The sequence below is a fragment of the Helicoverpa zea genome, chromosome 10 (assembly GCF_022581195.2).
Source record: "Helicoverpa zea isolate HzStark_Cry1AcR chromosome 10, ilHelZeax1.1, whole genome shotgun sequence".
Lineage (NCBI taxonomy): Eukaryota > Metazoa > Arthropoda > Insecta > Lepidoptera > Noctuidae > Helicoverpa > Helicoverpa zea.
The window spans coordinates 10,469,933-10,497,777 of NC_061461.1; the positions used below are offsets into that span (position 1 = coordinate 10,469,933).

Here is a 27,845-nt window from a genome sequence, read left to right on the forward strand (position 1 = left end):
TATATACATATGCAAAATATACACACTTATATTTATATTGTAGGGCTTATTTTAAAAGAAAACCCCGACTTAATAGTTTCCAACTGAACAATTTACAGAAAATAATTCTGGGACTTCTTAAGGTTTAGTGAAAGTTAAAAAGAAAAGTCGCATGTTAAGCGAACTGTCAATGTCATTCTGCTCTCGAAAATCGTCAGACTCAGTGGTGAGCGTAATTTGTTTGTTTTTATCGTTTTTCCATTATGAAATACACTTTTTGAAGTAATATTGACTGTCCCCATCTTTTGCAGAAGCCTACGAAAGTTTTAAATAACTAATTACAAATAAAATATGGCATTCTTGAGCTGCGGCAGGTATGTTGACAAATTATGTAACAACGTTTGGGCTGGTGTTATTGGTTGTAGGATTGATGGTGTAGCATGTTTTAACATTGATGATGTTTCAGATTGGGCAGCCGTTCGGTGCTTGCAAGTTTAAACAAGGTTCCTACAGTATTAGCATCTGCAAATTATGCTCAAGCTGCAGGCGTACCTAAAATCGTGTATAAGAAGTATGAAGCGCCTAAATTGGAACACCATGACGACAGGAATGCCCGTCTGAAACGGCCGATGTCGCCACATCTTACGATATACGCCCCCCAGTTGACCAGCATACTGTCTATTACCCATAGAACTACAGGTGAGTTTAAATTTGATAATAATTGATGTTGTTAGGAGTCCATTACCAGTTTTTGATATCACAAATATTCAAAACTTATCTTTCCAGTAAATGTGTGACTATATTTTACAGTGAAAGATAGTTATACTCTTGGATGTTTAGTCAATTTCAGTCTTACAATATACAGTGCAAGTGTGTTTACATAACATTCATTGTTTTAGGAATTATCTTGTCTGGGTACTTCAGCGTGCTGGGAATTGGGGCTTTAGTGTTGCCACATGATATCTCCCACTACATCGCCATCGTTGAGAGCATGAATTTGTCACCAGCAACACTCTTTTTGGGAAAATTCCTGCTTGCTGCGCCTGTGGGCTACCATTTAGCAAATGGAGTCAGACATCTCTTCTGGGACATGGCTAAGGGACTCACAATCAAAGAAGTTTATGCATCAGGCTATACCATGTTAGGTCTTTCTGTAGTTATCACATTGATCTTAGCTGCTTTATAATCTTTTCCGACAGGACCAGAATAAAAAATGAAATATTGTTGGGTATTATTTATTTATTGTCAATGTAAGTAATGAAATAAAAGTTAAACAATCAGCCTTTGTTTTTGAGAATTCATATTTGTTTTGTTAGTGTCAATGTTTTACTGGTGCTGCTAAAGAAAACAGCTAGTCTTACAATAGTATTTTGTTAATTCGTCAATATATCAAAACCCTCAATAAAGGGCTAACTATAACTTATTCTAGGCGTTACCACAATTGGAAATAACATCATGGATTTGCTTGAATTTCTCAAAATCCATTTTCTCAGTAGTTGCTAATCCTCTAGCAGCATTCTGAAACAATAACATTTACGATACAATAGAGTCTTTATTGGATGTTTGTCCATTTTTTGATAATGGGTACTTACGTGGAATATTACATCATTGTTCTTGAGGAATTCTCCATATATGTTGAATAGGTCTGTTCTGGTGTCAAGTAATTGGGCCAGAGCGAGTGGTGTGTGGGCAATAGAGACGTCAGATTGGAAGTCCTTGGCTGCTACCCAAGTGCGGGAAGGTGCCATGGCAATGTTACAAGTAGCGTAGTTTGCGAGGGAGTCCCTTCCACCTGCTTCGCGGTTCAGGCAGAGCAGCTCATATTGTGCTGCATCGAGGGATGGTAGTTCCGCACCTGGTGTTTTATAAAAACCATGCAATTTATAATTAGGTGAATTATGTTATTCATTAATTGTGATAGTTTTTATGATTTGAAATTGGTTCTTAATCCACAACAATATACTGCTATCATTTAAAAGGTGCACAAATGGTCAGCCAGGAAAGCCCCTAGTGCACTTAGTAATTACTATAAAATGATATCAACTTACGGAAAATAACTAACACGATTAGAAATGGAGTAAACAAGTTTTCTAATTGGATGAGTAATTAGCTATATTATATTACTAGTGTTGGTTAACTTACTTGAGACAAAGGCCACGTCACCGCGGTCTTCGCTAAGACATGACAGTGGATTGCTGTCGGTTGAACACTGTTGTGTTAGTTTTGATACGTCATCACCTGAAACATAGGATAGTGTTTGAGTGCGTATCACGTATGTAGTTAGAGTTACTATTAGTCGGCAGATAATTAGTTTGGGCTCAAAATCAGTAGCCAGTATCACACCTAGGTTCTTAAAGTTTTGATTGGGAACCAAAATTTTGGGCATCAGGTCAATTGTTTTGTTTTTGTGTTAGATTTAAGTAAATTTTAGGTATTATTTTTGTATTTGTAGCTATTGTGGACACCACTATCGAATTGGTTAAACTCACGGGTTAAACTGTAATGGTAGTGTGTATGTTTAAATAAATAAATAAATAAAAATAAATCAACTGTCGGCCGACCGTTTAGTGTAGCTACTGTACTCAATAAGTGAATATCAATATGCTCAAATTCATTTAGTAACTAATAAATTATTACTTAGGTTCTTAAATTATTATTGATAACTGATTAAGTTATGAATCTTTTTTAAAGGACTAGTAATGTATCGTTTAATCGTACCTTTAGGATTATTTTCCGGGTCATTGATTCCAGGGATACATGATCCAGCCGAGAAGAAAGATGCAAAGTTTTTGATGCACTGCAGAAATAAAATATAAGATGGTTATTAAGAAAAGTGTTCTATAAATATCTAACTTGTTAGAGGCTAGCTTAGAGAAATGGGTCACGTAGTAACACAATAACACTCGTATCTTGTAGTAGCAATTAATATAAAAGATAAAAATAAAGTATTTTCTCTGCTCTTATGTACTCTTACGATTAAATTACTTAGGCAGTAGGGGTATCTATGTACCTGGTAGATTCTGGCCGTTGAACCTAATTAACCTTTGTCACTAGATAATTTAATTTAGAAAGTATGAATAGAAACAACAAGTCTAAATATAGCGTAGCTTCCTAAAAAAAATACTAGGTAATAAAAAAATACTTGTTGCTATATCTCTTCCATAACAAGATAAAAAAACAGTACCTAGGCATATATTGCCTGTCACAAAAATATTGTGTAGCACTGATTTTTTAAATTGGTATGAAGGTCAAAAAAATAATGGATAGTTAGGTGATCAACAAACCTGGTCGTGATTAATAACTTGTTTATTAATGAGGTAGTACATCGGAGCGAAGAAACCGCTGAAACTGCGGAAATTATCGTGGCAAGACCTGAAATGGTAAAGATTTGTCAATAACAGAACTGTGAATTTCAGGTAGCTTTTGTTCAGGATGAAAAAGTAAGGTGACGTAAAAAAGTTGTTCTGCTATCTATCTATATCTACTAATATTATAAAGCTGAAGAGTTTGTTTGTTTGTTTGTTTGAACGCGCTAATCTCAGGAACTACTGGTCCGATTTGAAAATTTCTTTCAGTGTTAGATAGTGTAACACGGGAACAGGTTCGTACAGGTTCGCCGCCGCCGCCATCAAGGTTACCTTATCGCACCACGCGAAACAAGTTGCCAGCTCGCTTTACGCATGACGGCTCCGTGTAGCATCTGCCTATCTCTCTCTCATTTATGTATAGCGTATCTTGTCGCACTCTTCTACGCCCGCATCAAGGCCGGCGGCCGCTCGGTCTGCGCCACCGCCGCCGCCGGGCCGCGAGCGCAAGTTTAGTCGAGTAACCGAGAGAGTCACGAACGGTACAGACGCTAGTCTGTTGTTTTTCCGTTTAATTTTGTATTTTGTCCATCCATATTTCTTTTGTTATAAAGTAACACCTAAATTGGTCACAGTTTTGTCATTTAGTGCTTTAAAACGAAAATACAGTGTTAACTATATTTACAATCAACAATTAGTTTTATTTATCACGCTAAAAGTGGCTGCCCAACGTCTGGCCGAACGTAATTAGGTACTTAGGATTTGTGTTGGACCTAGATGAACCTAGAAGTGAAGTGTACCGTTGTAGGTATTAGGCTTTATTTCGCGAGAGTGCGTGCCGAATTCTCACTCTAGTGTTTTGTATTACCTAGGATACCTAACGCCTAAGACTGTTGCTGTTCGTAAGACTTTATTTAGTATTAGTGCTGAGTTTAGGTCTTGTAAACTGTGTAAATACATTTGTGTGGACCTAATAAGTGTTAACTATATTTACAATCAACAATTAGTTTTATTTATCACGCCAAAATAGCCCATTTATCGAAGAAGGCTATAGGCTACTTTTTATCCCGGTACGGGAAGTAGTTCCCAGGGGATGCAGGTGAAACCGCTGGCAGAAGCTAGTTTATTCTATAAAAAAATTATTTCCGTACATTAAAGTATAGGCCTATAGACTTGTAACACCACTGCTTCGTTCACCTTAATTCCAAGAATCCAAGTTTTATTAGCTTGGCTTTGGCTTGGCTACCTAAACAAAACTAAAAGATCCATAATAGTTACCTAATAGTAAAGCCCTAAACTATCTAGATGATCCACACGTGTCCGAAAACTAGTTAAAAGTTATATCAAAAGCAAACGTTCATTAAAACTTCCATCGTAAAGTTCCGAAAGAAAGATGAAATAAGTTGGTCCTAGAATAATAGGACACTGTTACGTAGGCTAGAATGTTCCAGCAACGGCCTTTAACTAAGGGACGATTGATATTTCGAAGAATATAAATAAATAAATAGGTACAACAAATGACCGAATGAATCCAATCAGATGTTACTGTAAGAAATATATAACTTTATTTACTTGGACGGAGATAGTTCGTTACACAATATTGTTGGGAATTTGTTCAGGAAAGTTTTTGATGCTGATTGGGTCCTTCATAGATCATTGAGTCAATACCTAGTTTAGGAAAGTTTTCCTTCCTTTACATTCGACCTTGTTGTACCTTATGTAATTTCTAACTTCTTGTTGGTATCCGCGTGCCGTGACTACCTATTTCCCGCATGTAGTTAAAAAGTAGCCTATTTTCCTAAAAAGTAGCCTTTTTCAGGCTCCATCCTGTTTACTTTTCCTTTAAATCGGTTTAGTAGTTTTGCCGTGACATTTGCACAGACAAACTGAGTCCCTTTCGCAATTTTAATGGTACCTATACATACTATAGTACAGTAAGAAAGTAAGTACCTAATCTATACCTACTCTAGCTAGTCTATTTATGTTCCCAGCTAATATCTAGACGTAGAATTACTAATGTCTTCTATGTCTATCTACAATTTTCCTCATCAGAATACCAGTCCATATTTTCTGGCTCCATCGTCCGATCAGTTCGCCCACATTTTGTAATAGGTAAATAACCTAAGTAAATAAAATGCTACATTGCTACCCTTACCTATGTCCTCTCAAGTCTTCAATCTTATTGAAAGAGGTTCCTTTCTTGACAACAGCGACTGCGTAGTTAGGAATCTTCGCGTCACCATACACTTCGTGGAACACTGGATGTAAGTTGTACTTCTTGACCGCCGCCATCACTCGCATGTCGTCGACGCTTGCCAAGTCTGAACCGTTGTCTTGTACCTGTGTGAAAATTTATTTAGCTAGGTGGACTATGTTTTTAAAAGAAAAGCGTGTTTTTGGAGTTTTATAGAATTATTTAGTTAGAAAAAGACATAATTGATCGAATTGGTATGTACTTCCGTACCTAGTTATTTTGTCTTCGGTGTTTCATATGAATTGAGATTTTTAACAGTAGGTAGGTACGTTCTGCAACATTATTTTGTTATTTTATAGATTTTGAGAGCCACTCGATGATTGTTTATTTACACAGATCGCTTAGATAAATGATTTCTTAGGTACCCCGAAAAGTATTTCTCCACGAAAGCAATCTTGAAAATAAACAAAAAGTTAAAAGCAAAAGATACAATTCAAAGATCCCAATCGGAACAATTTAACCGGAATATTCGAATAACCAAACGAACTTTCAAAGCCGAGGAAATTAAAATCAATGGATTCAAAATATTTTGAAACAAAACAATCGTTACTGCGGGAAATGGCTCAATTAAGACTTGCAAAGAGAAGAGCTTTATAGCACACATCTGGATAATAAAGTATTGATTGAAGGCAATTAATAGCACTGCCAATTAATCGTTCTGTGAGCTTTTGTTTTCAGCCGCAGATGATGAATGAAAGCGTTGACGTGGCTATAGAATTCAGATGCACATAAAAGGCTTTTCAATTTGTTGTTATAAGTTCGGCCATTCAGAGAATGCGTTCCTGACACGTCGCGATTGAACTGACGACGTAACTTTGCAATGGCGTTGCAGTTACGATAAAAATATTTTTGCTGGTTGTTTACCGTTTTAACAATTGAGGAGCATTAAAACAACATTATTATATCAATAATCAATGAATGTTATTACGTCGTCAGTTCAATCGCGACGTGTCAGGAACGCATTCTCTGAATGGCCGAACTATAAAATGATGTAGGGGGAGTCCGGGATAGTTTAGCAGGTGGGAGACAATAGCCACTGGTCATAGAATCTCTGTTTACCTAGATATTGCGACGTTGCCACACTTCTTACAATTCATAGGCGCCTGCCACCTTACTTACGCGGCGTTGTTGCGTTCGGCAGTTTCGTTTTAGAGTTATAAGTAAATACACGTTTTTGAGCCCCGCAAGTACTTTTTTTCAATTTTCGATATTTGACTATTGTTGCTTACTGTTTATAGATTCCAGCATGTGATGAATACATACCCTTAGTGTAATTATCCTTATAACCTTTACGACAGACAGATTTTACTTGGATATTTTAGTTTCTTTTGTAAATTGAATAACGGATAGCTTGGCATGGGGTGGGAGACATTATCATGGCGCCGGGAGGAGACTTTACCCAGGGTAATCTCCCTCTGTTTCTGTTGCAGTAATATTTTTAAACGAAAAATAAATGAAACTGCAGAGTCTAGAGCGAGTTCACCATCAATTTTGACGGAGGAATCTGAGCCAGCAATTTCAATAATAAGACAGTCAGCAGAGTTAGCTTCTATATCTCAAGATCTAGATAGGACAACGGTAGATTCTGATTCACGACAAAAAACTAAAATAATTTTGCCACAAACGATTCATCCCTTCCCCAAAGCTTCTCTCAGAAAGAAACTCCGTCGTAGTAGACAGCCCGGAAAAACTTAAATTTTAACAAAAAACACCAGAAAAGGGACACCAAGATGAGAATCAAGATATAATCGTGCCAAAAAAAATAATTAAAATAACTAAACAGAAACAAAAAGGCAAAGCAAGGACAAATACAGTGAAAAGACAAGTTTTACAGTCAAGTGACAGTGAGACAGACCCTGAAGGCAAACCCAAGTATGATGGTAGCTCTGATAGTCCATGAGCTATCATCATACTTGGGTTTGTCTTCAGGGTCTGTGTATTAAGATATTGTTAAATGTACCAGATATTTTGCTGTAGACAGACTGAAACTATATAATTATTATATGCCATGTTTTTTTAAATTTAATTATTAATTTAATTATAATTTGTTATTTTTATTTTACCAAGGGTAAAGTCTCCCTTGTCGGGTGGTCAAGTCTCCCACCCAGACGGGAGATAATAGCCAAATCTCACTTCGGTAGAAATCGTTAATTACTCAAAAAGTATTAATGATTTACAAAACTTTCTTAAGAAAAAATAAACCTTAATAATGCAGCTTAGGGTAAAATTTTTAGAAAATAGTTTTTTATGAATATAAAGAGCATTAGATTTATGAGCATTTTAGTCGAAGTCGGGTAAACTCTCCCGGACTCCCCCTACCTAATTAGGAGCTTTCTGTTAAATTGACACGTAAATAAGTGATAACAAATTCTTATTAATAAATAAGTATTTATTGAGTAAGACCGCGGGTATGACTTTAATTGGCAAGGTGGTGAATTTGGTTGTGTGAGAAGTACTTATCTACCATTTGAAGAATGTTTTGGTAAATCTTCATGATCAACGAAGCATTTATTAACTAGGTATTAATTATATTATTGGTTCTATTCGTTAACTGGGATTTGGAACTGAGTATTGCTGTTAGAAGTTGTTTATTAAGGCTAATTTGGTTCAACTCGAAAAGTACCCTTTTAAGGCATTCTTCTGTAATGCAATGCTCGTTCTCTGAAAGACACCTCTAAAACATACTCCTTCTCTTGCAATCAGTAAACAAAATACTCACGCTCTTCAAGCAGTCTTCCTGGGTAGCCTGTTGGACACAATCCAGACGCGGACGAATGTCCCGACTGAATGCGAACGTGGACATCGCCTGACACTTAGCACGAGCTACGTTTGAAGTCACACACAACCTGAGAATAAGGTAAAAGATAAGTATTGAGCTTGCAGGATTAATTGACAGATAGCTTGAGGGATAAATGATAGTTATAGAAAATAGAGAAAACTGCAAGCACAACACGCAGGTATTACGGCGCCGATCTTAAGAGAGATGGCAGGAAAAATAAGAAGAACGTAAGATGCTGGTCGGTCTCTCAAGAGGTATTTATTTTGAACAGAATTGCTCTTGCGGTCCGCGTTCAATGAAAACTAGAAAAGCTGCAGGCTTTACGAGCACCTCAGGTTAAAGTTTTACGACGAAAAATTACGATGAAAATACGATAAATCGAATTAGATGAGGGTTAATACTACGTAGGATAGTCGCAAGAACTTTACCTAAGTATACCTATAAATAATAAACCTATATCATATCATCGCATTATGTTAGACACACCCTCTAACAATGAAGAAATATGTAGCTAAAGACCGAACATAAAAATTGAGTGATGGACGTCATGTCTACAAAGAGAAGGCTTTCAGCTTATGTGAGCGAAATTAAAAAGGGCATGACGGGAGCTTTCTTTGTCTCATAAAGTCAACACAAGCGAGCTTTGTGGTTACATAACCAACTTTTAGAGGTCAATCGATTCATGGAAAAAGACAATTTAATATTCGATTATTTTCTCGATTAAGTTTGAGACTTGACCCTTTCGAAGGCTTAAATTAATTAATTTTGGATATCCTGTCATTTTTAGTACCTATGTGGTTTAATTAATAGGGATGAAGAGGGACTAGACCCAAATAGAAATATCCTAAACTAGCTTCCGCCAGCGGCTTCGCCCGCGTGGTGTGTTGATAAAAAGTAGACTATGTGTTAATCCAGGGTATCAGCTATCTACATACCAAATTTCAATCAAATCGGTCTAGCCGTTTTTGCGTGATTGAATAACAAACATACATCCATACATTCTCACAAACTTTCACATTTATAATATAAGTAGGATATGTTTTTCGGGCGTGTGTAATCTCTAAGGCATTTCAATCTGATTATCCCTCAAAAGTTAACGGACCGAGTTCATTGTCTACATATTTTGTGATAAATAATTTGAATTTTAATGATACCTACCTACACATTTTAATTTAATTATTTTTGGAATTTTAAGGGCCTTTCATTTCATAGACGACGACGTTAAAGAATGCTTGAACGTGAGTAAACGTGAGGGTCTTAAAATATGGTAGATTCACCAGCTTAGCTGTAGGCATGTAATATTTAACGAACAAATATTTCCATATTTAAACCTGAGAGATTAGCATGTACCTAATTAAGCATTCATGCGACACATCTGTCTTTCGAGTTATATTCTACAGTCCTAAAATAAATTGTCAAAAATATCCATTCAGCTCATAATGAGGGTATTTTCGAACTGCAAAGCTGGAGGTCACATTACCTGTAGGTCAGTATGTCAAATGTCTTTTACAAATGTAGGTCAGGCTTTCAGCTCATGAGGGCGAGATTAAAAGGTGGGCGTAGGTAGTACTGCTCTAGGCAGCTTTTCTAGCTTTTATATTGCTACCTATGTTTAGAAGTAAGTATGTAGTTGGTTATGTTTTAAGAGAATTTATAAGATTTGTGTAGTTATTCAAGTTCTAGAGTATCTTTTATAGATGAAAAGGAGTAGAAAAAATGACGAAAATAAGCCTAATGTTGAACTTTGTTGTTAATTGTGTGGTAGGTAAACATCAATAAAATTTAGGCTTAGTTAGCACAAGTATTCAAATCAAAAGGCTTTTTCTGGTTTCCAGGCATTACTTCGATACTAAATCTAACTTCCATAGTTTGAAATGCTTAAATATGCTGAGCGGTTTCAAAGTAAACATATTCAGAACTGATCAAAGGTGAGTGTTCTCATGGCTGTAACTTTGATAACCCAAAAGGGCTGAGATTTACAATACATACAAAAAAGAAGATTGTTTTTTGTTCTGTAAGGAGTTTTTAATAGGATAATTACCTGACAACATGTTCGGGAGGTCCATGTCCTCTCTCAATAACTTCGGTGTAGTTGGCCTTGTTGAGGTACTCCAGCGGCCTGATGGGAGCCACGTCGGCTATGTGCCGCATCTTAGTGGACATGCCCAGTACGTTGGTGAACCAGTCCGTCGTGTCGCCGCGACCACCTAACATAAAAGAGAGTTATGATCAGATATAATGGCGTCCACGGCCGATTTCGGCCACGGGTGTCCTCATGTAAGGAGATCAGCCAGCTGCGCAGAACATATTATAGTGCACGAGCATTTGCGCAGACACAGGTGCACTCCCTATTCCTTCACTCTCATACCCCATGGGACGGCAATCCGACACGACCGGAAAGCGATCAGGCGCAGGACCGACATTTACGTGCTCTCCGATGCACGGGTGAATCAATCACCAACTTCCAGACTACGGGCTGCTTTTTGTGAAAGCTGCTTTTTAAGAAAACCCATAAAGCGATTTCGGCCCGGCCCGGGAATCGAACCCGATACCTCGAGCACAGCATCCGCGCTTGCGATCATCACTAGACCAACGAGGCAGTCAATCAGGTGACCAGATATGATGCGAGTACCTATAGGTAAGTAATTGCGGGCTGTTCTTATCGCCGTTCCCAATATAATATCTCTCAGTGGTTTTGCTTACTAGGGATAGAATTTTGACATTATCCTCATACAGGATATGCCAAATTCCTATGATGAAAGATCCAACATGGAATATTGGGAACGGCCGTTAGTAGACAAACTTCATCAAAGTGCAGCAGTCCTTGAGGGAATGAGGAACAGACTTTGTTGTATCGAAACTTTCTCGTTTTGTGACATTATCTTCTAGTTCTTAAAAACTTCAGAAAGAGAGATTTAGATAACAGCAGAATCGTGGAATACATTTGCATATATTTAGGACCTATAGTTGGTAGGTATTTATTTTGGCTTTCTTCTCTAGTCTCCTTTTTATACCGTAATTAATATTCCATGCACGCTTAATGGTGGATTATAAAGAGGCTTCTATTTGTGCCTTAAGGGAAGCTCCCCGTCGTAATTTCGATAGATACGCGGCCTTAGCAACACGAAAGAACACTGTCATCCATTTTTTAGCAAGACAACTTAATTTGTGAAGCGGCACAAATTAACATAAAACTTTTTCGCCTAATCCGATTATAATTTTGTGCTTGTAATTTATTTCTCTCGATGATGGAAAAGTTTTCTCGCTTTTTTGTCAGTTCCACAATTTCGCAATTTGGAGTTTTAGATAAATCTTTTACCTAAGTAGAAAGTTCTGTTGGTTTTATTTTTCATTTAGAAAACCACAGGATGGGTATAATTTACTGAAAAACTTTTTTGTATAAATTACGAACTTCAAAAAACGTAGGCACTAAATTAAAAACCTGACCAAGTGCGAGTAGGATTCGCATGGTTTGTAGATACCTATCACATAGGTACCTTTTTTTTTTTTTTTTTAACGACGTCAAAAATCGTCAAATGACCCTCCCGCTGTGGGTTAGCAGCGGAGAGAGAGTGTCAGACTCTTACTGACTAAAAACCGTCGTGTTCCGTCATAGGCCTTTTATGTGCCAGGGCCGCGGTATCTCTTTCGAACAACCCGCAGATTACATAGGTACCTTAGTTCATATTTAAGTAAGAGATGGGGATGTAATGGAGATCCTTAGGGGGACAGTAATTTGTTTCAAGGAGATACTCAAGACATACCTACTTATTTGTAACTGCAAAAAAAATCTTATTCACATAATAAAAATCTTAACACTACACTTACCAATGCGAGCTAATTCATTCAACTTCTCTCTCAAAGGCGCCAGATTAGCCAGTACATCATTATGAGCCAGCAATCCTTGCCAAGGTCTAGCTGCCCAGGAACATGCTTTGGACTTCACTGGCACTTTAGACCCGTCCACACAGAGGTAGCTGTAGCCATCTGGATTTTGTTCTGCAGTTCCAGCGGGGATATTGCCGACAGGCAGCTAAGAGTTAAGAAAAGAGGATATGTGATTTTACTGGATGATAGAACACATTTTATTAGAGGTTTGGATCTTTTTATGTTAGTCTCCTAATAAATAATTTTATTGCTAAGAAGGGTCTCTAACAAAAACCTGTGATTTTTTTACTATTTGCCGACCTGTAGTTTTAAAGCAAGATTTGATGCTCCTCAGCCGCCTAGAAATGTAGGATTAAAAAAAAGTAAGTGGGCTATTTACTGGATATGACGAATCCCTTAGGAAACCTTTCGTAATAAAATACATAAACCTAATAGACAATATTGTACAAATGGACAAGGGTAGTGTGTCCTGGGATTTATTGTTACTTATATCAGTACAATAGTACCTACATCTCAACAAAAATAATATTGAAAGCGATAGATATAAAGAAATTCTGCTGTCCATCAAATCAGGATAAGCCAACATATTATTTCGCTGAGCCTACTTACTCAGCATCAATCATATAAGTAAGTATTTGATTAAGTTTATCACGAGGTATTCTATGCACTGCTTTTCGTCAATGATATAAATCATTAAAATTGATTGAAAGTTGACATCAGAATGTTATATCAGCAACCAACTGAAAACCCACTCAAAAAATAGAAAAACTAACAGGCAAATGCATTTATAAACATGAGCGTGTAGTAGATAGATGCAATCATTAATTTAGACGAGATGCAGAAATGTACAGTTAAATTCCGCTTCATTTTGCATTTGGAGTTTCGACGCAACAGTGATTTCCCTAGAGAATTGTCTGCATGAACGAGTCCCAATAAAGCAAAGAATATTAATAACCTCTTATATTACATTTTTATCCATTGAAGGCAATAGCAATTTTCCAAAGACAACGGGATGGAATTTGTAAAGGTCTTTGTTTAAAGGTCTTTGTTTGATGACAGCGACGCAATATGAATTTTGCGGCTTTATAGATTGGCATGGCTTTTATCTGGTTTTAGAGAGACAAAGGTCCTACTTAAATATTCTAAGAAGCTGTAGGATATCGGCTTGCGGGCATTAGATGGATCAAACTTAAACGGCGGTTTCAGGTAGGCAAAATAAGCCGTGATTATTTTAAGTTCAAATTATATCGTAATTCTACCTGTAAATTCTTCAAAGATAGTCTTTCTATTTAGCATAAAAGTCTACAATCTCAAAACCCATTCGCTAAAATTTATAGTCGAGCAAAAATCTGCGCTATACCAAAAGCTATTTGCATTTTCGCATCGAGATGATCCAATCTAAAAGGTTTACAGGTGACTGAGTCGCTCCGAAAATTTGAAAGTCAGTGTACATTGAACGGGGCAAAGTGATTTCAGAGAATCCGATTCCGGGATTAGTTCACGGGGTATTTGGATATACGCCGTGAAAACAGGTTAAGGTTTTACGCTCAGGATTGAAACAAAAACCCTTTTTCGGTTATCCAATTTTAAAATTAATATAGTACACGTAGTCTGGCGAATTTGAAACAGTTTTTGGTAGAGAATAAAATGGCTAATCTCCTAAAAGGTCCAGAGACAGACAGACCAACGTTAGCTACAGATGAAATTAGTCCCAAGTCATAATCCCCTAGGACCGTACATTGTGGTTTGTAGAAATGTGAATTATGAAGAACATTTCGGGTTTTTGTTACGTCCATTTAAAGCAGTATTCTGTTCAAAGGAAAAAATGTTTTATTTTACTTACCCCGAAGAATTTTCTGACGTAAATGACCTTAGTGAATGCGACTTGGCCGCCGTTGGTTGCCAAGCACCTCAGAGCTCCTTCGTAGCCACTGTAGTTGTCTGGATAGTCACATTTGTCGGGGTGTTCACACATCGAACATAGCTGATTGTATTGGCTCTCTGAAAATAATATTGCAAAGGTAGTTTACCTCTATATATGAAAAAAGTAGCAGATGTTAAAAATCTTTATTTATTTATTTAACAGTTTATGTACACACACAGAATACAGAGAAGAAGAAAAATAGAACAGATAGTACAAAGGCACAGCTTATTTCATTAGAAATCTCTTCCAGCTGGCCCGTTATGAGAGAGTTAGAATAGAAAGAGATGCAGATAGAGTGCGTAAAAAGAAAAGAAGCTATAACTAACATAAAATAATCACTAACTTAACCTAAATATGTATATATAAAATATATATCAAAATATATATATATATATTTATAAAATATATAAATACACTAAAAACTATAAGCATCTTTTTTGATGGACGTTCGATTTTATTTTTCTATAGGGACAATATAGGTTTGCAAAGCAGTACAGTAAGAATTGGTTGTAGATATCTTATACTAATATTATAAAGAGGAAAACTTTGTTTGTTTGTTTGGTTGTAATGAATAGGCTCAAAAACTACTGGACAGTTTTTAAAAATTCTTTCACCATTCGAAAGCTACTTTATCCACGAGTAACATAGGCTATATTTTATCCCGGTACGGGCAGTAGTTACCACGGGACGCGGGTGAAACCGCGGGAAAACGGCTAGTATTATATAAAAAGCGCTTTCAGCTAACATAAGCTTCAAAGAAAGATGAAGGACCGATCACGTTCATACGCTTTCAAATTTACTTTCATGTCAACTCAACATTTTTGCCACAAAAAGGTCACGAACGGCTGACCGAATGTTTCATTTATATTTTCGTGTGTGACCATTTATTTTCCGCAACAATAACGTTGCAAACTTTTATCCTGTCCACAAATTGGGATATTAATAGCTTCACCCAATTTTCCATACATTGCTTCGTTAAAGTCAGACTAAGGGAAAATATTTTTAAGGAAGTTTTCAAGGTCACCAGGATATTATCGCTAGTTGTCAAATTTATGTTTCATGTTTTTTTTTTACGTCTATATAAAATCCCAAGTCATATGTATATTGTATAGTCATCTAAAGTTAGAAGGTATGTGCTATACTTACTCCAAGCAGAATTGGTCTTAGGATCCGGAGACCATTTTCCCACAATACAAGATTTTGAGAAGAAAGTTGACAATGCTTTTAATTCATTCTCCCTCGGTGAGATGCTGTGGTCGTTCATCTTCGGGAACACTGAACGTTTCATCAACATGGTAAGGGGTATCTGTGAAAGATGAAATAGGTTTCTTTATAAGATAGAATTATTGATTAACACAGCCTGTTGAAAGTACCTATGTTCTATTTTGGGAACATATGTAGGAGAGATTTATTTGTAGAACTGTATACTAGGCTTATCCTCAAGCCTGCCAGGGTTGCGGGATTGTTCAAAAGTGTTACCGCGGCACTTGTACATAAACGGCTCCAGAAGGAACAGGCAGTTTTTAGTCACTATAGGTGCGAAGGATCGTCTGATGATTCCCACTTCCCAAATAAAAGGCTTGAGGATAATTTCCCAAGAAAAAATCCGCCTGACACCAGTCTGTGCTATTATTACGTATGATAATATCCTTTGGGGTTTTCCTCATAAGAATTAGTAGAACAGCCACGTAACGTTTAAGGGTTACAGTAGTGCGCTCCATAAAGGCATATTTCTCACAGCTGTCACTTGCTATTTGTGCGGAATTACAAGTAGTGGTTATATTGCTGTGTACTCTGTGTGCTCTGTTATTTACCAGTTTTTTTTAATTAAAGTTTTTTTTGTTACTCTGAATCTGATCTGATGAAATCGAATTTTTTCTCTTTAAAATAACAAAAATTTTCCTCGTTGATTATTATTATTATGGTAAAAGCATTGGAGGTAAAACGGTAGGCAGGGCACGCCACCATCGTGGCGGTAAGTCCCCTCTTTGTTTGAGGAGTGGCTCGGGAGGAGTCACGGCGCCCTCACGTACCGCATGACGCAGGTCCTCACCGGACACGGTTGTTTCGGGAGGTACCTGCACCGCATCGGTCGTAAGGAGGCGCCCGGGTGTCACCATTGTGCGGACAGCCCCGAGGACACGGTGGACCACACAGTCCAGGTGTGCCCCGCATGGGAAGGGCACCGCCGGGTCCTCGTCGAGGCTTTGGGCGGCGGCGACCTCTCGCGTCCGGCCCTGGTTCAGGCCATGGTCCGGGGCGAGAGGGAATGGGATGCCGTCGCCTCCTTCTACGAAGCGGTCATGCTCGAGAAGGAGGAGGCGGAACGCCAGAGAGTTCGCACCTCTCATCCCGGCCGCCGCGCTGGACCAGGTAGACACCATGGGCGCCGGGTGTCGCGAGATGACTCCCGGCCACCGTAGGCGTGGGTCTGTGGGCGGTGAGTTCGGGTGGCTCATCGTCCCTCTGTCTGCTTAGACGACAGACCCGTGTCGACGGCGCGCGTTGTTCCACGCGCTCCTCAAAGAGATGTCAGCAACCCCAGCGGGGCCCAGCAGGGCCAAGGCCTGCCGGGGCTGCGGGTTGTTCGAAAGAGATACCGCGGCCCTGGTACATAAAAGGCCTATGACGGAACACGACGGTTTTTAGTCAGTAAGAGTCTGACACTCCCTCACCGCTGCTAACCCACAGCGGGAGGGGTCATTTGATGATTTTTGACGTCGGAAAAAAAAAGGTAAAACGGTAGGTTTCTAGTGAGATTGTAAGTTCTTGTTATTTAATACATTATTTAATATGGATTATGTTCATGAAAAATTCTAATTGAAGTAGTCTTTAATCAATGAAATTAATAGTCAAGTAGAATATTGGCTGAAATTATGTAAATACTGTTGTCTTAAAAAGATTTCATTACCATTTTTCCAAAACTTCGTGTGTAGTTAGCTATTTATATTCTAATTTAAACATAGTCCTGTCTCTTTGTAATACTAATGTGTTCCCCAGACGTCGACATTATTCATGCAAATGTACGTCTGTAAACTCTATTTGCATACTTTTTTGTTTAATAAAATAATATTTGGTTTGAAATTTGTGAGTAAGTTCACCCGAGTTCATTGTCAAACTTAAATAATTATTTGATTAATGAGCTTTGTTTGTTATATTATAATCAAAATTACTAACGAAGCTATAAAATACTCATTTCATTTTTGTTAAGTGCTTGTCGTTCGTAGATATTAAGCATTAATCGTGACAAATGCATTCATTATTTGTTTCACAATAATTTAAGCAGTTGAAAACCCTTTTTAACACGCTTATTTAAATAACATAATTTTGTTTAAAGCAACAAATTGTGGAATGTGTCGTTTCTAACTATGTAATCATTCTGGTAGCATTCGCGTAGTAGCCCAGAAGCTTCTACGTAGCGACTACACAACATTAGTTCGGCCATTCAGAGAATGCGTTCCTGACACGTCGCGATTGAACTGACGACGTAACTTTGCAATGGCGTTGCAGTTACGATAAAAATATTTTTGCTGGTTGTTTACCGTTTTAACAATTGAGGAGCATTAAAACAACATTATTATATCAATAATCAATGAATGTAGTTACGTCGTCAGTTCAATCGCGACGTGTCAGGAACGCATTCTCTGAATGGCCGAACTAATGTACTTACGTCTATGCTTCGTATAAAGATCTACGAGCCTGACACCTACGTTCCCTGAATACGAAGAACGAACACTGGCTGAAATCATTGTTCATTTGAAAAGAGAACCCACTCCGTAGTCTATTGTGCGACATACATTATTTTTTTAATAATCTCCGGTACGTACGACGGAATTCATTCTCATTTCGTATTGTGTTTCTGATCGAAATACAAGGAGCTATTGAGGGGCACAGATTATTAAGAACATGAGACGACATGTGTATTGAGGCTGTATATAACATACCAAGATATAAGACAACGTCTGGATTTCATTTGTGCCAAACTTCACAGACATGTCCTATTAAGTAAATTACTCAAGCGTTAGTAAAAGTTGAGGAAACTTTTATAATTACATTCACTGTAACAGTTCGTTAACGAACGCTGTCTAATTATTTTTGAGCCGTGTTTAAATAAGTAACTTTACGTGTCTGAGGTGCTAAGTAAAGTTTTTGCTGAAACTCTTTAAGTAATTTCATTTGTCGTACTTAGGGTCTCTTCACAACGTAACTACGTATGTAGACGACGTGAATTCATTAAGATGATTCTTTAGGAAAGGTCATCGGAAAGGCGTCTGGCTTTGTCGGCAGTGTTGCCAAGTATGGTGTGAAGAAGGTTTTAGTCGTACAAGGGTAGGTATATGAGACAAATTAATTCATACCGTGGGTAATTACGTACCCGGTGTGAACTCGCTAATGTATTCGCTACACGCCCTCATTTCAGTAGATGGTTCGGGAAATAGGCCGTGTTTACGATAGGTAGCTCCTAAAGGCTCAAAATTAATTTATTCTATCTGATGAGTTCACGCGCGAACTAACTGTGGAATTCAGGTTTCGGAATTCAACATCGATTTGTTTTAGTTGCCTAGTTCAATGATTAAGATTTATTTATTCTGTAGCCTTGACTCGCTTTAAGTTGTAGAATCTAAACCAGTATTTGTACATTAAATAACTTTATTGCTACTATCAGTAATAGGTATGTATTCTGACTATTACTCTTTGTAGACGATATTTTCTTTGAGCTTGTTCAGTCATTGTGTCTAATAAAGGAATGAAACCTTTTTGTCTGACAAAGATGGCTAAGAATCAGCCTTTTATTACAGGATTTTAATCAGACCTTCAAGCATGAGTTACTTATTTGAAAAGATATTTTCATTTATTCGTGTAAGGCTTTAGAGGGAGACATGTAATATCGAGAGCTTTATTTCCTAATGTTATAGGTAAAGTAGGACCTTTTAAGAAGGCCTAAATCTTCTAAAGCTTTATCGATATACCTACACTAGCTTCCGCCAGTGGGTTCACCCAAGTCTTGAACTACTTTTCTATATACTACCTTTCGGAACTAGTTTTCGGAACCGGATAAAAAGTCTATACTATTCTTTACTATTCTTTATTGCACACTTAACAATACATAATAAAAAAAATAATAAAGACAGTTTATGTACAATGGCGAGCTTAACCCAGAATTGGGTTCTCTTACAGCCAACCTATCTATCTGGTCATCTAGATCCTGTGATCTATCTGGTTATCTAGATCCTGTGGTCCTCGATAAATGAGCTACCTAACTCTGAAATAACTTTTAAAATCGCACCAGTAGTTCCTGAGATTAGTGCTTTCAAAACTGTTCAGTTTTATTATATTAGTATAGATAAATAGATGAACTTTGAAGTTGCTTTATGTTTTAACATCACAAACAAAACCTGTAGCTTGTAGCCAGAACATTAAAATCTTGTTTCAATAATTGAACAGGTTAAAGACAACTGGCAACACCGACTCAAACATGGACCTCGATTTCGCCTTGAACCCAAGAAGACATATATCTGCATTCTGCAAGGGAACTCCCACCGGTTCTTGAATAAAAAACTAAGACATACTTGTTTTATATGTGCATAATAAACACATAATAGGACGAACAAAGGCGGTCATAAATACTTTTATTGTGAATCGGATTTTCCTGGTGCCGTTGCAAGGTTGCGTGGATATAGCATTTCCAGTACAACTTTATTGAAAAAATGACAAGTTCACTTCGAACCAAACTTAATGACGGCCCGAAACTAACTTGTGACTTCTTACCCCTAGGACATCTTCACTGATCTGCTATATTCTGGGCCGCTATTTAGTTTGATTGGGCTTTTTTAGCGGTTTCAATCACATTCGGGGAAAACATCTTCATCTAATTTAAAAATTGTTTTTCAATGGATGCTTAGGACAGTTAATGTATTATCAGACAGAAGAAATTGGTGCATCCATCAGGCAAAAGAAGTAATTATTATGAATGGAAGAAAAAGAGATAGTAAAAAGGTATAGATAATATGACCTTATTTTATATCATTAGGCACATCGCGTACTTGTTTATATTAAGTTTATGCTAAACACATGTAAATAGTATACATAGTATTCAAGCTTTATAAAGAAAATATGAATTTAAACAGGGTAATTAGATTACAGAGCCTACTGTATGGAATACAAATTGACTGGCAGAGAATGTTTTTTATTTAATAAAACACGAAGCTTTTAAATCTTCTTCATTTACAACAAGACGACCTTCGTAAATAGTTTGTTTTTTATTTTGAATGTCGCGACAGTCATTACGTTTTGCAGATATTGAGTGATACTTGAGTTGTTCGAGTATCAGTTGCTATACGATAAAAATGTAACTTAAACTCATACTATACAGATTCCACTGCGAAATAAGCAAGGTGCTTTTTTCTTGGATGTTTGTAGGGTAACTATGGCAAAACTTCCATACTGCTTTTAATAGCAGATGCCTACAGCAGAGGTTTTCGAAAAATGGCTAATAATCATCTGCCTAACGTTTTCTCAACTATGTTTGGGTCGGCTTCCAGTCTAACCTGCAGCTGAGGACTATTGTTTTACATGGAGAGACCAGCTATCTTTATTTTTTATTTATTTTATTTATTTCTGATCTTCTTAACCCAGTTACGGCTGAAAACCTAAATCAGATATTGGAAGAAATGATCCAGATTTTTTAACTTTAACTTAACGACTTTCTTATGTATGTATGTGTTTTCCTTACCTTATATCCAACATTCCTGCCGACTCCTGTGTGGCAAGACTTCAGCCCCTTCAGTTGATCCAGATTGTTGACTGGCAGGTCGTTGTGAACTACTATGACAGCTTCGTATCTAAATGGCGCTAAAAATATAAAATATTTGGTTGAGAGTATAAACTACTAAGAATAATTAGGCGATGTTGAGGACCATACATTTCAAATTGGCTTTATGTTGTTGTTTATTCTAAGGAATAAATAAAAAGGATAGTTGTAACGATCTATCAGTAAGTCGGTATATGAAACTGAATTTAAGGTAATTCAGGAAAAAGCTAAAGTCTATCCTACAATTGGTTGTATGAGTGTCATCGTAATAAATTTTGAATACGTGCTTGAAATCTAGCAATACATATAGCTTTTCAGAATCAAAGTCACGTGAACATTGTTTTACCTATATGTGCGTGCTTATATTCAAATTAATGGTTATTCCATGCAAAAACAAGTGGCATAATTAATAACTCGGTTGGTTAGTTATCACGTTTACCTTTTCCCAAGTTATACAATTTATGAACAAAGGTAGCGCGAGCATCCTTATCTTTTATCTTTTGTGAACGACTTCCAAAGTTTTCATCATTTGTTTACCTTTTATTTCAGTAATGAACCTACTCTATAATACTGTCTATTATCTTGTTTTGTAATCGAACATTAGGATGATTTAAGCTTTGTGCCTGGCCTATTAATGGCACTTTCCTAATGATTCTAGTTCATAACTCTGATACCTAATGTACTATATAATGTAATGTACTTTATATAGGTTCAGGTTTCACCAAAGCGGAGCGGATAGATTAGACACCCAATGGAATTTCGCTTTTTAAACATTTCCTCTTCAGTAGCGAAAGAAATCCTATTGTACGATTGTTTCAAAAGTTCTCCACTACACTTCATTTTGGTGGTGTCCAGCTTTTTTTTAGTACTTATTTTAGAATTTCATGCTGAGTTTCCAAAACGACACTTTTTATGTTAATTTGACATAAAACTAATTTTCTCGAGCTTCACGCCTGACGTAACAGCAACATGAACGCTGTGTCTTACTAAATTCTTTTAGAATTATTTCTTCAAAATAGTTATTTACCTTAGAACAGAATAAAAGAGTACCAATTTAAATGTGTCTACAATCTCGACTATTATCTAAATGGGACGGTATAACCGATTGCCTAGGGACATATCATTCGAAACTTTCTCTCGATCAAAAGTTACGCAAGCAAAAACATTATTTGACTTAGTACCGTATTCGATTGATGGCGGCTGATAACATTTTATTTGAGTATTCGAATAAATTGAACCTCATTTTAGAAGTTACTTTTTTGTGTAAAGAGATGATGTCTGACGTAATACCGAAGCGTGATTCGTGTTATTAGGAAACGTTTCTGTAAATACTTACTTCTGTATTTAACATTTATTTACTGAGTTTCTGAACCGAAATATCAAGTGAATACATGAGCTCTATAAAACATTGCCTCTTTGAGTAACCTTAGGAAATTGGTATGTACATACGTACTATGTAAAATTTCTTGCTAATCAAGTAAGTACAGGTTGCATTTTGACAAACTTATAAACAAAAACCCACTCTCTTTGCACATAAAATGTTAATCTTCAGTCTGGGATTATAAAAACACTTCGTTATTAGATACCCGTTTTCAGTAGTTTCACAGGTACGCTACAAATTCAAGATAAGTATAATAACAAATTATAAATAAAGGTACCTAACACTATATATACGTGTTTATCTACTAAGAATATACGTAGCACAGAACTGTCTCATGGAAATAGTCAAGCAATTTTTATCTCATCTCGAATTCACTACTTATTTTCACCATACATTTTCGAGTTCTCGAGTATAAACGTTTACGCCGTAAAGATATGTTTGTTAGCTTTGTTTGCCTCTGCTGAGACAGGGTAGGGCTCATACATATTTCATCACATAAGACTGAGGGTACGTAAGTGCCCTAACCTAGAGATAGGAAAACAATCCTCTATGTATATTTCAGGACTCCGTGATGGCATAGATTTCAAGAAAAACCTCAACCTTTTTCAGATTTTCAGAGACCTTTTATTAGTTTTATAGTCTTTGCTCAAGTCCTTCTTTTATCGAGCACTCGAGCAAAAGGTATTTTAATAAAATATGACCTAACGTGAGCTCACGTTCGTAAAAAGCACTTAAGTATGTTGAAACTCAATCTATTTCCAAGATTCGAGAGACATCTTAGAGTACTATTAACTTTGATAAAAGATTTTCTGAAATTGCATTAATTTTCTTGGAGTTCTCGAAGGTACGGTGAAAGCAAATCTACTTACATCTTTAGTGCTCGAATTTTAATTTAAATTTAGTTGTTCTCTCCGAGATGTGGACGGAGCGCAGTAACAAAGTTCACAATTTATAAATATCTTTCGCTAAGAAGTCTGCGATGTTCAAAAGCTGAAATAAGGGAGAAACGACACCCGAAGATTATGCCTAAATCTGCTTAATCAGGAAATTGATCCTCCCGCATTAAAATTGACTTAATTGACTTTTAATACTGCTAAAGTTATTCGATATGAGTATTTAATGTATTGAGGGAATATCTGATGACCTCAGCCTTTTAGAAATAAGATCCTACTATATTTATAGATAACTACCATCTGCTTTATTTTGCATACTAGCTTCCACCGGCAGTTTCAGCCGCCTCCCTTTCCTCAACAATTGGACTAATAGTAAAACTATTTTGCAAATCAGACCAGCTGCTCCTGAGATTAGCTTGTCCCAACAAACAAACAAACTCTTAGCTTCATAATATTAGTGTAGAATTTTGTCATCTACTAAAATAGAAAGCGTCGCTTTGTTATTTAGAGACCACTTTTGTACGCTGGCATTTATAAAGTTAGTTACTCAAAAGGATTGTACTTAACTGAACAGTATTTAGTGGTTTTCATTAGAAACTGTAGCGAACTTTTGAAAAGATTTCTAATTTTGTATTGAAAGTTATTAGCCGCCAGTATTTTACTCTAAAAAGTTGTAATGAAGCCTTTAAGAAGGTATTATAAATTAGAATAAACTTAGATAGGTTGCGTGGTTAGGTATCACAAATTAATAATTACAAGTAAGCACAATTTTACGTTAATTTCTATAAACATTTTCTATTTACTCAAAAAGCCTGTGGTGACCAACAAGACTTGTTAAAACCCTTACACTTCTTTCTGTAGTCACGTTAAAATACTACCAACTGTTATCTTTACTTTTCCGAACGTTTAGTATGTATTCGAATGCTTACCATCAGGCTCATCATCAGTTCTGTACTCCTGTATCAGAACGAAGTCCTCATTTGGCAGCTTGGTCGCACAGTACATATCTTCAGGGTCAACTGGCACGATGTCTGCTTGCCGCTGTTGGACTAAGCTCAGACATTCCACCCTGGAAACAGGAAATACATATTTTAATATTATAAAGCTGAAGAGTTTGTTGGTTTGAAAATGCTAATGTCAGGGATAACTGGACAGGTTTAAGAAATTAATTTACTATTACCTAGATGGCCCATTTATCGAGGAAGACTGTTAAGCACATTTTATCTGGGGTTACTCTACTCCCCAGTAGAGTAGAAATCGCAAAGTTTAAGTAGGACGAGAAGAAGGTCGTGGATAAAAGATGTTAGAGGTTGGACAGGACAAGCGTGCTCTTGGCTTTCACTAGGGACCGTCTATGTAGCAAAATTACCATTATTAATTGATTTACCTCTATGCATTATCTTCGGTAAATTAATTACCTATCGCAATTGATCTTATTATGGACATAAATTAGCACTCAACTTATTACAAAGATGCATTAAGAGCACGTAGCAAGAAGCTACAAGAATTATATTATTTATCAAGTAAAATACAAAAAGTTAAAACAATGAAGATATTAGACGTTACACGAATACTAAGTATCTACATTGTTTTGTTTTTCCTTTAGTTTTTTGTTTTATTATTGAAAAAGTCGATAATGTTCGTGTGGTTTTTACACGGGCAATGTAATTTTATAATTTTTCTTGGCTTTTTATAGCTTTTGTAATTTTTCTTGGTCACGCTCATCTGTAGATTACAGTAGCTTATAAAATTATTAAATAAATAAATCACCAACTCTCGTATATCAGAGAACACGTTAATGTCGGACCTATGCCTGATCTCTTTCCGGTCGTGTCGGATTGCCGTCCCATCGGGCTATGAGAGTGAAGGAATAGGGAGTGCACCTGTGTCTGCGCAAATGCTTGTGCACATATTGTCTTCTGCGCGGCTGGGTGATTTCCTTACATGAGAACAGCCGCCGTGGCCGAAAATCGGATAAGACACCTTAATTTTATTTGTTATATACCAACTTACACCCGCAATTTATCTCATTTCCCGAGAAAACTAGCCTTTGACCTTTTCCAGTTTTCCGTTGCATTAAATACTTCAACCATTTTACAATAGGATCGCAACAGATAGAGTAACTTTCGCATTAATTATAGTAGCGAGAAGTTTCATTTTGCACTGAAATCGCCATTTTGTAAGGCTGCTTCAAAACAGACATTTTATGCTACACATATATATTTCAAAAGTCTCACATAATAACTGCAGTTAATTAAAACCGCCTAGTTAGTTAAGCTTAACTGCAAATGAAAAGCTAATTGAGGCAGGTTAGTTTTAAAAATGTTGCTATAACTGTCTAAATTGGACTATTTGGCACGTGATAAGATTTTTGAAATGGGAACTGCTGAAATTAGGTTTATATAGTAAGTAGGTGGCAGGTATGCTGGTAGGCTTTTATTTATCGAATTTAGGAACCTTTTAGTCTTTACCCAAACATATATACACAACGGATCTTAACATAGGTAAACTTGTTACTGTAAGCAACTATGACGATTGACTTTGGATTCCCTGTATGGATGCTGAGTAGATTACGATGAAGTCATAAAGACTGTTGAAGAAAATGGCTGTCAGAGGTTTAGCACGTCAGCTGATCCGAATGAAGACAGGTACAGGTACCTTTGTAAGGCAAGTCAAGCAGGTCGTACTTGTAGGATACAACAGTAGGCGCTGACGTAGATGGCTTCTATTATTCCCTCGACAGACCATAAATCGATAAACTACTAGAAGAATCATTAATTAGGGCCTCTAAATGCAGCTAAGTGCTAATAATAGGGATAACTAACCTGTCTCTAGCCGCAACACACTCTATTTGTGTCTTGCTCTGTGTGTCTGTGTTCACCATCTTCTGACATAATTTTATATGCTGCAACGGCACGCATATTTTAACTAAAAATAACAAATAAATGTTTAAAACCTATAGACAATTGTATGGAAAATTCTTGTTGTATTCCCGACATTAGGTATGTTGTGAATTACGGCTGATTCAATGGCAAAAAAATTATTTTAGGTACTTGTAAGTGTAGGTTTACTTAGAAGTGTAAAAAAAATCTGTTGAAGTTTTGTTTTTGCGGTCAACGACAAAGGAATTTATAATTACGATTATGGTGCTACGTCTGCTTCTTCTTTTGTAATACGAAATTGATCATCTACATTTTACAATCTACTTTCAACTGTTTACAAACAGGTGCAACAACTTTTTTGTTTTGTTACATAAACTTAATCCGTTCAAATGTTAAATGTCAATGAACTTGTTTCTCTATTAAATATAAATAATATTAATATAATCACAATAAAGTATGCATTACACGTTCACTAAGAACTATTTTATCACGCTACTTGACCTTTTTGATTATATGAAATTACTAGCTGGTGCCCGCGACTTCGTCTGCGCAGGTTTAGTATTTCGAACAATATGTTTACAAATTGTAGCCTATGTGTTATTCTGATGTATAAGCTATATTATTGTAAAGTTTCATTAAAATCCATTCAGTAGTTTTTGCGTGAAAGAGTAACAAACATCCATACATCCATACATACAAACTTTCGCGTTTATAATATTAGTAGGATTTCGCGCTAATTTAAACGACCTATGACATTCATATCACCAGCTTAAAATGTTCCCGAACTAAAAAAAGTTGTCTAGCCCTGTCTATGCTTACATTTTTCTTTTTATGAAAAAATGTGAGTTTATATTCTATGTTTAAAAACTATTATATAATGCAATAAATTCGAGACGATTTATAGAGACTGTAACTTACGTACATAAATCGGACAATAATATAATCGATTCACAAAATTCGGGATACAAATCGAATAAACACATCAAGTGAATGGTTTCCACTACAATTTATGGTCCATTCCATGCTTGAATCGGGAAATAACATTGAGGAAGCCATTTTGGTGAAATGTTCATTTTTTTTTCTGTATATATTTTTTTATTTACAAGTTATTACTTGTGGCCAGTGTCACTAGTGAGTAACATAAATTCCTGATAATGTCATGAAATGACGTTCAATATATAATTTTATTGGTACACAATTTAATCCAGAGATTGTGAAAATGTTTAAACTTTAGCAGGCTAAGGACATACGACCTAGGTAAATGATTCTCCACAAAAACTTGCGAAACATGTAAATATTTGCCCGTAACTGTGTGTCGGTGTTAAATGTCAGACATTTAGCATCTTTAGCTGCCTGGTAGGTACCTATTGCTAAAAATGATACCTAAATAATCGGTTGACTACATCGAAATATCTACGTTTATTGGCATTATTATTGTAATATTCCTCATTTTTTTGCCATGAATGAATGATAGTAACACCACAACACATAGTTAAGTACCTAATAAAAGAAAACATTTTCCACAAAAAAAAAACACTTCCAAACATTGCCACAAAACAAAACTCCTTAGTCAACTCAACGTTTAAAAATCGAACTTAACAAATAGAAAAAAAAACACTTTAAAAATGGAACATACATTTCAATTTCGCTTGCACACACACACATGCGATTACGAGGAGATAAATATAATAATATTTTATTTTTGATGCCATGGTCAAGGCAAGCTCGCGGGCTATTCGCTTACTACCG

The 27,845-nt window shown here is 36.4% G+C and overlaps 2 protein-coding genes across 3 annotated transcripts; one reads left to right on the plus strand and one right to left on the minus strand.

Annotated features, from left to right (window-relative positions):
- The first annotated feature begins 81 nt into the window (after window positions 1–81).
- Window positions 82–1,259, plus strand: LOC124633621 (succinate dehydrogenase cytochrome b560 subunit, mitochondrial-like). 2 transcript variants are annotated; one of them, XM_047168899.1, is made up of 4 exons: window positions 82–205; window positions 291–353; window positions 446–678; window positions 879–1,259. In XM_047168899.1, exons 2-4 carry the CDS (start codon window positions 331–333, stop codon window positions 1,163–1,165), a joined length of 543 nt encoding a protein of 180 aa, XP_047024855.1. In that variant the 5' UTR covers window positions 82–205; window positions 291–330; the 3' UTR covers window positions 1,166–1,259. The 2 variants fall into 2 exon arrangements, with proteins under 2 accessions (XP_047024855.1, XP_047024856.1); XM_047168900.1 differs by having other exon boundaries at window positions 196–353.
- On the minus strand, window positions 1,199–27,845 carry LOC124633619 (transferrin). Its single transcript, XM_047168897.1, has 15 exons — window positions 27,733–27,845; window positions 26,040–26,142; window positions 24,144–24,283; window positions 20,863–20,981; window positions 15,276–15,435; window positions 14,049–14,206; window positions 12,146–12,350; window positions 10,359–10,524; window positions 8,258–8,384; window positions 5,440–5,624; window positions 3,264–3,351; window positions 2,698–2,776; window positions 2,122–2,217; window positions 1,572–1,834; window positions 1,199–1,497 (listed from the first exon to the last, which is right to left on the minus strand). The coding sequence occupies exons 1-15, from the start codon at window positions 27,806–27,808 to the stop codon at window positions 1,405–1,407; spliced, it is 2,058 nt and encodes a 685-aa protein (XP_047024853.1). The 5' UTR covers window positions 27,809–27,845; the 3' UTR covers window positions 1,199–1,404.

Excerpts from the sequence above, each read along its gene's own strand:
- LOC124633621 (XM_047168899.1), top strand. The coding sequence starts at position 331 with ATGGCATTCTTGAGCTGCGGCAG. Across the intron at positions 354-445 it reads GCATTCTTGAGCTGCGGCAG|ATTGGGCAGCCGTTCGGTGC; the intron begins GTATGTTGACAA and ends ATGATGTTTCAG. Across the intron at positions 679-878 it reads TATTACCCATAGAACTACAG|GAATTATCTTGTCTGGGTAC; the intron begins GTGAGTTTAAAT and ends TCATTGTTTTAG.
- LOC124633619 (XM_047168897.1), bottom strand. The coding sequence starts at position 27,808 with ATGGCATCAAAAATAAAATATTATTATATTTATCTCCTCGTAATCGCA. Across the intron at positions 8,385-10,358 it reads CCTCCCGAACATGTTGTCAG|GTTGTGTGTGACTTCAAACG; the intron begins GTAATTATCCTA and ends CCTTATTCTCAG. Across the intron at positions 5,625-8,257 it reads AGGAAGACTGCTTGAAGAGC|GTACAAGACAACGGTTCAGA; the intron begins GTGAGTATTTTG and ends ATTTTCACACAG.